The sequence below is a fragment of the Centruroides sculpturatus genome, unplaced genomic scaffold, assembly GCF_000671375.1.
Source record: "Centruroides sculpturatus isolate CEXI.00-Female unplaced genomic scaffold, Cexi_2.0 scaffold728, whole genome shotgun sequence".
NCBI lineage: Eukaryota > Metazoa > Arthropoda > Arachnida > Scorpiones > Buthidae > Centruroides > Centruroides sculpturatus.
In genome coordinates, this window is record NW_019384847.1 from 212,792 (window position 1) to 223,146 (window position 10,355).

At 30.8% G+C, this 10,355-nt stretch overlaps 1 protein-coding gene across 1 annotated transcript in view; it reads right to left on the reverse strand.

Annotated features, from left to right (window-relative positions):
- Positions 1-10,355, reverse strand: part of LOC111630403 (calreticulin-like) — a 32,857-nt gene that overhangs the window by 6,698 nt on the left and 15,804 nt on the right. Inside the window, exons 2-5 of the mRNA XM_023374495.1 lie at positions 7,874-7,978; positions 7,589-7,792; positions 7,407-7,501; positions 7,133-7,342 (exon numbers count right to left, since the gene is read on the reverse strand). Of these exons, the coding sequence (XP_023230263.1) occupies positions 7,133-7,342; positions 7,407-7,501; positions 7,589-7,792; positions 7,874-7,978 (614 nt within the window). The remainder of the gene's footprint in view (positions 1-7,132; positions 7,343-7,406; positions 7,502-7,588; positions 7,793-7,873; positions 7,979-10,355) is intronic.

Genomic DNA, 10,355 nt, shown 5'->3' on the forward strand with positions numbered 1-10,355 from the left:
GGAAGATTGTAGTGTTTCGTATCTATCGATACCTTCGCCTGCCAGAATTTTGATCGGAAATTCTGCAAAGGTTATTGTAATCCTTTATATAAGTTACATGCTCGATACGTTTATATTTTATGTCTGTCTTCCTCCCCTATTGTTTTGATAAAAGTATTACAAGTAAGAAAGTCGTTAGTTAATTAATGAGTTTCTTAATTAATTGTAAAATTATATAAAATGGATAGAAACATCTGTTTTCTTAATAATTAGCACTGTGAGCCCAGCGCTGCTCAGGCAAAAAATAACAACAGCAAAGATTAAGATTATTGGTTATTTCGTACTTCTAATTTTTCTATTATATTAATTCCTTTCTTAAACTCGAAAACGGAGTTAGATACATGAAAGTCGAGACGAGAAATAGAAATGGTAAGAGAAAGAGCACAAGACTAACTATTGTATATATTAACTTCCGATTTGTACCGTAAGTCACGTTATTTCAATTCAAAAATTTTTTCTCTGAATGGAGTTCGATGCATAACCGGCGCGGTTCTATCGTTAACAGGAAAGTTACGATGTACTGTACAGGAGCAAAAGACTACTAAACTTCACTAGGCAAGTGCTATGTACTGTACTACCTGTCGTAGTGACGCATCCATTTCGCTCTATATCATTTTTGCAGTGATTCAGTGATTATGATATATATATATATATATTTATTTATTTATTTCATTATCCAGTTTATTTGCAATATTTACATAAAATTTTAGATAATTTTATGTAAATTATATTTATTTAACTTTTCATTGTTCTAACACTAAAACAATTTTAAAAAATCATTTCTAACTTTTGACTTCCTATCCATTTCTAACTTATCAGTTAAAGAAATCATTTCTCTCTTTAAAGAATATTTTCTCCCTTTTGATTTCTATGTCATCAAATGGAAACTGATGACTCATGGAATTTTGGTGTTATAGATTAAGTCAGTGGGATGATAAACTTTCTAATCTTTTTAATGGAGTACCAAAATAATACATAGTTATGTAGGATGTCTTTATTATTGTCTACGTTCAACTTAAGTCATATTGAATATTAAAATGTCTAAAAAAAACTCTAAATTAAAAACAGACTTGTAAATGTTTTAAAATACTATATAATCAGTTTACAATATAACTCAGCTTTCAAACTACATATTTCATATAAAAATTTTATCCTTATAAATTAATTGTATTATTTAGTAACAAATCAATATTGTTTTGTAAGAATTTAAGATACTTCTAATATATTTATTGAGAAAATATATTTTGCAGAAGCTGCTGAATTTTTATTTAGAAAATCATTTTTTTTTCATTAAAAAATTGGCTAAACATTTATTCTTGAGGAGAAAATGCATTCATTTTTAAATAAATTAAGACTTTAAAAAGATAGATAAATAAATTTAATGCTTTTAAGTAATTTTTTATTTAAAAAAATAATAAAAGCAAATTGTGCAACTTTAGATCATATTAAGCATAACTTTTTGTCATTTATTAGGGAGCATAGTCTTGCAATTTTGAACAAAGGCTCAACAGTCTCTTTTTCTGAATTTAAATATATTCAGAAAGGTCTTAATTTATATTTAGAAGTCAAGTTACATATCAGTTTTATATATACATACTATGTCTGCTTTTTGCCTGAATCCTAACCGCAGTGCTTCTAGTGAGCAGAAGTGGCTCTAGGCAAAAAAGTCTGCTCTGCTCCCAAACCAGATTATCTAGTAACCATGGTACAAACATTAGGGAGTGATAGAACAACTAGACAAGCACAAATCACCCTACAATGCATGCTCAGAACTCAAGCAGTGAAGCACTAGAGAGCAATACTTGCAAACAATAACTCAAAATTTTTCCATCTAATCAAAATGTCATCAATGTATTGGCCAACTCTGCTGACCCTTGGTCATATAAGACATCTGCTTTCTGTGCACTTGTGATGGAGAGCCCACTCACATTGTACACAGCCAGAGCCGGCCCTACCATAGGGCGAAAGGAGCAGCCGCTCCAGGCGCTAAGTCCTAGGGGGCACCTCAGTGGTAAAGAAAATTAAAGGGTATAAATTTGGGGCAACCAAGGGCAGTGGCGTAGCAAGGGGGTGTATCAAGCACCGGGCGTCACTCGCAGAGGGGCGCCCAAATGGTCTCCAAGACAAACTATGTGTTTCTGGAAGGGGCGCCAATAAAGTAGCGTGCCCCGAGCGCCAGTTATGTTCGCTACGCTACTGACCAAGGGGGGCGCCATAATAGGATCTCGCTCCATCCTAAAACTTGCCTCGGGCCAGCACTGTACACAGCTCTCAGATACTAACAATAAGCTAAAACAACTGAAACATATCGCATCCAAGCATGGGTATAGCCACTCATTTATCAATAATATAATGCCCACATATCAGGCCAGGTCAATCAACACCAATACTAACATTAACAACACAGAAGAGAAATGAGTAGTCCTAAATTACGAATCATTCCTCCATCACATATATAGGAAGATGGCCAAGGATTTAAACATACGCATAGCATATAAAAGGAAACCCACAGTGTTCCACCTTTTGTCTAACGTGAAGGATGAAACTGAGAATGCAAGAGATCCTGGAGTTTACCGCATCCCACTACAGGATGACTCAAAATTTTTGTTGGCTAAGACATACAAAAATGAATTTGGTGTATGTAAAGCAATTTAATAATATGGAAGTATTATTTATTACAACAACTGCTCAAAAGTGTAACCACCAACAGTGATGCAGGCTTCACACTGTCGATGCAGTGACCACCATACACTGGCCCTCTAGTGCTTCACTGCTTGAGTTCTGAGCATGCAGTTAAGGTGATTTTTGTTTGTCTAGTGTTCTATCACCCCCTAATGTTTGTATCATGAGTTTGATAGACCCTGTATAACTGAAAATAGTAATGAGATCGTCTAGTGAGGCTTCATCTCAGCTCTTGGTAACTGATACAGCTGGGAGATAGTGTAAAAAAAAAAAAGTGTGATATGATCTACACTCTTCTAGCTCCATTTGTTCATTCAAATAGATTTTCTACATACAGTATCCTCTAGTCAAGAGAAATGGCAAGTAAAAATAAAGTTTATATGTGAGTAAGAAAAACTTTTTTATTGATACAATATAAAATGTTATAAGAATTATTCAAAGTAACTTTAAAAGAACATACATAAAGACAAAATAGCCAAAGCTTCAAAACAAATTGAAGTTGTAAAGATGCTGGAAGGAGAAAACTCAAAATGGCACAATTTAAGACAGTGTCAGATCAAGTAGCATCAAAGGGGGCCAACTCAAATTTAAAATATTTGAATTAATAAGTATCTTTTATTAGCATGTGCATTAAGTTTATATTGCAGATGGTCCAATAAATCATGTTTGCCATCATAATATCTATAAAAACAACATACTGAAGTTCAAATATATAAATTTTAATTTCTTTTTGTGTCAATGGGTAGGGCTTAGATCTGCTAGGTGCTTAAGGTGCCAAATAAATGCCAAAATATAAAAAGCAGCATATAATCTTAAATTAATTCTTTTAACAATTTTGCTTGAATTACATCATCTTTTTTTCTCTGTATCATTTTTCTAACCAAACTATTTTCTTTTGATTCATTAATTAATATTACAGTAGCTATAGCAACTAAGTCTATCTCTAGAGCAGTATAATTCATATCCTGAGTTCTCTAAAATAAAAATACCTTCAGTAGAACACAAACAGCAGAAAAATTGATCGTTTACCTTTGAGATCTAACAAGATCAAGTTTTGTAGTGCATGATTTTAGACTGGTCTTGCTAGAAAGAAGGAAACTTTCTTTCAAAGTTATCTTTTATTCAAATGATAAATTCTAACATGTACACAATTTTAATATGAAACATTATAGAAAATGTTAATTTATAAGATATTTGAAGGCAATAATCCAAAGAAAATTTTTAATATATTCAAGTGATCCACCAGATCTTTCCAGTAACATACTTTCATGTTATTAAATTGCTTTACATAAACCAAATTCATTTTTTTGTGTCTTAGCCAACAAAAATTTTGAGTTATTGTTCAGTGACAATTACTTCTAATTTTTCTGGTAACAGCAGAATCATTTTTGAAAATGAATTTTTTTTCTATCTGTTTTCTGTTTAATCTATGGTTTTAATATTTTAAATAAATGTTTTATGCATTGTAACATACTTAAAAAAAACTTTTATCTTAAAAGTTTTCTTTTTTGCTATCCAAGAACAGAATCCCTGTATTGATTTTTGTACATATTGTAGATCTGAAATTGAAAGCAGCAGCTTCACATGTTTGCAAATGCTACTGATTCATATTTTTCCATCAAAAATAATTTTAATGTGTGTGTTAAGTTAAAAAAAAATGGTTCTTTCAATTAAATAATTAGTGATTTAATATTTACATTGGAATTTTATTAAATTATGATTTGTTTTGTTCCCTCAATATTTTGTATTTTCAAACATTGTTGTTAATCCAAAGAAATTATTGGTCCCAATTTAAGTCAAATAATCTGGATCCTGCCATATGATCAAAAACAACAGCAATTGTGAAATACACTTACATACATCACATGTTTAGTCTGGCTTTATCTGTTCTCCATATACAGCACATTGTGTATCTAAGATATGAAATGCAAAGAATACAAATATTCTACAAATGTGTAACAACATCATTCTTTATTATTTTTACTGAAAACCTGTTCAATATAGAGCAGTAAGTGAAATTATCCTCAAAATCTCAGACCTTACTCTCCTTTGTCAGCAGGGTCACTCTGCAGCCAATACAAGCTACATAATAAATTCTAAAAAATGGTGTTAATTCTAATTTCATCCACATGTGAAGAGCAAAAAAGTATAATTTGTTTTTTTATGTGTGAAGGGGATGAAACCCATCCACATGCAATTTGTTTCAATGTATGGTAAATATGCTCTTGACCATAGCAATGTGTACAAGAGTAGCGTAACAAGTTTAAAAATTTGTAAACCAAAGTTGTTGGTGTGTCAAGGCCTGGACACTTAATCTTCATCCAGACTGTAATCAATAGCTCTACTGTGAATGAACTTATTCAAAGTAATAGTCAAAGAAATTTTTTCAGTAGAAGCATGGATTTGGGGTTATATGTTTGCATTGTGCATATAGGCCTACCATCATCAATAAAGACTAGTAGTAGAGAAAGCTCTTGACTAGGTAGATTCCCAGTAAACTCAATGAAGAGCACATACAGCAACAGATGGTACTATTGTTTAATCATCTGCAGCAGTATCACCTGGAAGATCCAGAAGAAGGCAGTTAGGAAGTATCTATCAAAAGTCATTCTTGTCCACAATAATTCTCACCCACATGTCACTGAAGAAGAGCAAACTGCAATCTTAAAATTGGAAACTTTTTGACCATCCTCCAGACCTTGATGGATTCACATTCAACTGCACAATTTCTGAATGGCAAAGAAAAACTGGTATACCACTGAGAGAAATGTACAAACTAATGAACAACTACGCTGAAAAGTACTATAAGGTTCAACTTAAATTTACATACAGCATTCACTTGATGTGAATACATGTCCAGTATTAATACATTTTGCATTATTTATTGAACTGCCCTCATTTTAATGGTTGCACTATAATTGTTACAGATAAGTAGATATTTCCACTGTACACATTAAAAGATTTGTTTGATATAGGAATATTTAGTAAGGAAAACTCAATATGAGTGTTTATGATCTAGATATCAATTTTTAAAAATTCTTAAATGTTAAGGTTAGTAAAATTTAAGGAAAAATAGTAAGTAGATATAATAGTATAAATGTGTATTTTTATAGCTGTAAATGACTGAAGAGTGCACTACAGGCACTTAAAATACATATTATTTCAGTAAAATCTTAATGAAGTTGTATCAAATTGTGAATTGGTTCAATCTTCTATTTGATCAGAATAAGTAAACAAATAAATTTTTTTATAAACTAATTACCCAAAAAGCTTAAAGATATCAAAGCAATTAAATTCCCATAACGATGTATACATATCTATTACTAACAGCTTTGTAAAAATCTGAATTTGGTTTAACTATCATCATCCACAATCTTAGTAGTTGCCTTCATGGAGTACCAGACATCTTTCTGTTATGCTATCTGCTTCAGATTGAAACACTTTACAACTAGCCCACTCTTTCAGGCAATCTATCCATTTTCTACACAGTTGTCACCATTTGTTGCATTTGATACAGCTCTCCTTGTCTAGAGGCAGGCAGTTAAACCACCGTCTCACATTAATTTTAATAATTATAAATTAACTTTTAATTTTGAATTTCTGGAAGAAAATTCAGTTTGTTGAGATGTTTATGTAGACTGATGTTTTTTCCCCCAACTATTCCTTTGATGCCATCCAGTACTTCTTGCACCACCCAATTACTGAGGATTTTGACAGAATCCATATTGGTTATTGTTCTTCCCTAATACATTCTCTTGTCTTTGACCTTATTCTATTGAGAAAAGATTTTACACATGCAAGATAAGATTCATAGTTTATGATCATTACAATCATGGCAGTTTTCCTTTGGAATACATATCATCACATAGCTAGTAAAATCTGCCAGTATATCTTCTCTGACATACATGGAATTCATTTCACCATGTCTGTCAGTTGGCCATTCATGTTTTTAAGTGCTCAGCAAGGATATTGTCCACAATAGCTTTTTTCCCTCAATGGATCCAATCAATGGCATCTATCTTCATACAGAAAAAGGGTAACAGCAGGGTTTCCAAGGCTGGCAGCACTATTGTTTCCATTAAGCCCCTCCTCCCCATATAAAGTTCCCTGCTATATTCACACCATCTTATGTCAAATTTTTATATTAAAAAAAAACAATTTTCGTGATAACTCAGGATATATTTTTTCTTCTTAATTGAAGTTTTTAGACTATTTACAAAAAATTAAATTTTTCGAGTCTATCTTTTAAATCCCTTAAACACCACCACAGAAGTAACAGTTTAAAAAAATGCTTTGAAGAAAACTTCTAATGAAGAAAACACTTCTAAAACAGGTAAAAATTGGTAGAAAAAGTCCACAAAGTTAAAAAAGATCAAGTGCCAGCCTTTTCTTTTAGGTTCTGACACTTTNCATCTGGTTTCTTGTCTTCGGGATCATCAATTTTGGCTCTATCATCCCAATCCTCAGGCTTTTTAGCTTCAGGATCCTTGATTTTTTTGGGAGGCAAGAAATTCCAATCCTTTTCCAATTCACCACTTTCTACCTTTTCATTGTCAATTTTGACAATGTAAGTATTATCTGGTTTTACAATCAATGTGTATAAATGGGAATACACATCATCCTATTAAAAGAAAAGTATTTAAGCAATGAAAAATACAGTTAAACTAAAATGTGAAGTTTTTTACCTTGCACCTAATGTCTTTATTGATCAGAAGATTTTTTCCTTTATAATTGAAAATAACATGGACTTTTTTAGTACCAGGACCACAAATATCAGGACCTTAAACACAAAATAAATATTTAACTTAGTGCAAATGAAGCTTAAATATAGAAAATGAATCATTTTAATTAGAAAAAAAATTCATACCAAACATAATTAAATAAGGTGTTTCTCCATGTAAATCTTTCTGATCCAAACTGTTATCAAACAATTTCATGTAACCTCCTCCGCAATCAATATTTTGCTCATGTTTTACAGTAAATTGTATTACTAAAGTTTTCTTTTCATTACTAAAGGGGGAGAATTTTGAAGATATACCATAAAACCTAGCATCCTGGGAAGTTTGAATACCTGAAATAATTCAAAAATCATCATCATTATTACTACTTTAAATAATTAAACTTAAAATTCAAAATAATTAACAGCCTTTACCTTTATCCTTCTCGGCATCACCATAAAATTTTCCATGAGTTAAAACAAATTTTCCTAGTTCATTTCCTTTATGTTCTGACTGTATCCATCTTTCTTCCCATTTATCTGTAAGGAGAAAAAAAATTTACATTAAACATAACATAGTACATATAATATATAAAAGAAAATGTTTTTGTAATTCTGAAGAATTATTAATTCCAAAAATAAAAAAGAACTAAATATTACTATATTAAAATTTATGTATGAAATGAAGCAGTAAAGTTTTATAGTTCTACCAAGAACAGGTTCATAATATTAAATTTGATTATTACTAGCTTCCAAATTCATTTTGTTCCAAGTCAATGCTAGCAGATGCTACAAAATCATGCACTGTCTTCTAAATTTAGATATTTAGAAATTGAGTGGATGCTCCAATTATCATGCTCTTTTTCTTCTAAATTTAGATATTTAAAAGACAAAGAGCATAATATTGGAGCATCCACTCAATTTCTAAACATCATTTAGAAAATTTGTCATCAAATACCAAGAATGCTATGAACTTAAATTTGTTAAGTTATTGATCTTGTTCCTTCACACTCTTTTCAAGTCTTCTGTAATATTACATATTCTTGATCAAGCTCAATTACTATAATTAGTAAGAAAATTGCTTCTCAATCTTAATGTTTGGAGTAGTTCAATATAAACAAATCTATTACTTTAACTCATAGCATATTAATCATATCAAAATATTTACAAGAATCTATCAACTAAAGTTGTTTATCCTACTTTTCCAATTTCAATTCTATGCTAATTAACAAGTGTCTAGAATTAAGATTTAAAAGTAATCACAAAACACGAAAATTTGGAAAAGAAAAAACCAACATTGTTTCACTTGATGAAAAGCATTGTGACATCCTTTCACTGCATTACGTATGAATAAATCAAACGATCTAGTCCAAAATATTTAGCTCTAACTTACCTAATCATCACACACATATATCACAGATTTATAGCCAAATATGGTAGAGCCAGATTAACTATTAGTACAATAATTTAGATTTGATTTTCTATACTAGTTAGGGAAATGAGATAAACAAATTAAATAGTTAAAATAGATACAAGAATGGTCAGTAATTATCTTGCAATAATTATTGCAAGATAAATCCCGATAGAATGGAGAATATTCTAGCAAAGAAAACGGAAGTTTAACAGCTGTAAGTTTAAAAAACACACTAAAAGATATTGGCTTTATAGAACAGTGAATCATACCAAACAATCGTAGCATAAAAAACAAGCTAATTATCTGTCACTTGCAGAATTACGAAGACTATCAAATTCCCAAATCAACACAGCACGATGCAAGAAAACTAAAATTATATACAATTTCATCTAACATTCACTTATTTAAGCTACAGAAAATAAATGTACAATTCCTGTAAACAATCATATCTATTGAGGAAGTAATTATAGTCTGAATATTTTTAATAATGTCTTTAAGATACAATAGTTCCATGTTTTTGTAACTTGATTTCTGGAAATCAATTAAGCAAGCTTATTTTTCCATAAGTTGAAATTAATTCCAGTGAACTGCTGACTTCAGTGATCTTAATTATAATATTACAATAGAATAAGAAGAAAATTTGCTAATGTTAAAAATGAAAGTAACTGATGATGATAAAATTATAGAATGTAATTATTTTATAACTAGCTTTCCTAAGGTGTGCTAAAACTATAAACTTTTTGACTAGATTTTCTCTAATTAAAGCTCTATAAAGGGTGTATCAAAACTTATGGTCACTAGATATTATGGTTGGGGAGCTGCTATCATTCTCACCCTTTGTTTTCATTCTAGGAACAACTGCTCCCGATAGGGCGGCATTCAGATCGTCCGGCAGGTAAAATTTGAGAGTTTCATTAGTACATGTATATTTTTACAAGTGTTTTTGTACTGTTTTTAATTCTTTCAGTTTTATTTTTTGAGTTTTTTGTAATATGCAATTCTTGATTCGGCTTTAGATCTACTGTTTTCAAAGAAACGAGATGGAAATCCTTAGTTTTTTTTTACAAACAGGCGTGAGAGTTTGGAATCTTTGGATTTCTAGGAAGTGGGATATGAAAATGTCATGCACAGAGTTGCTATTCGCGTTTTTCATGAACTATAGAGGGCGCTGTATTTTTACAAAATGGCTACTCTATCTGGGTCGTTTGTTAGTCGTCAATGTAAAATGAATTATATATTACTATCTGATATAATGAAATATGCTACTTGTAGCAGTTCATCGAGAAATTTTATAGAAGGAGAACAAGTATTACTAGCAGGACACGTCATTTTATGTGGTATTACCGAGAAAAACGAGCAAGATCGTTCTGTACATTTTTGTGCTCTTTGTCTGCAAACATCAGCATTGACTTCTATCCCACACAAAATTACTGGAATTTTAAAGTTTATCGACATATCATATAAAATTGAATAGAATTACATTTTATTGAAGATAATCCTATA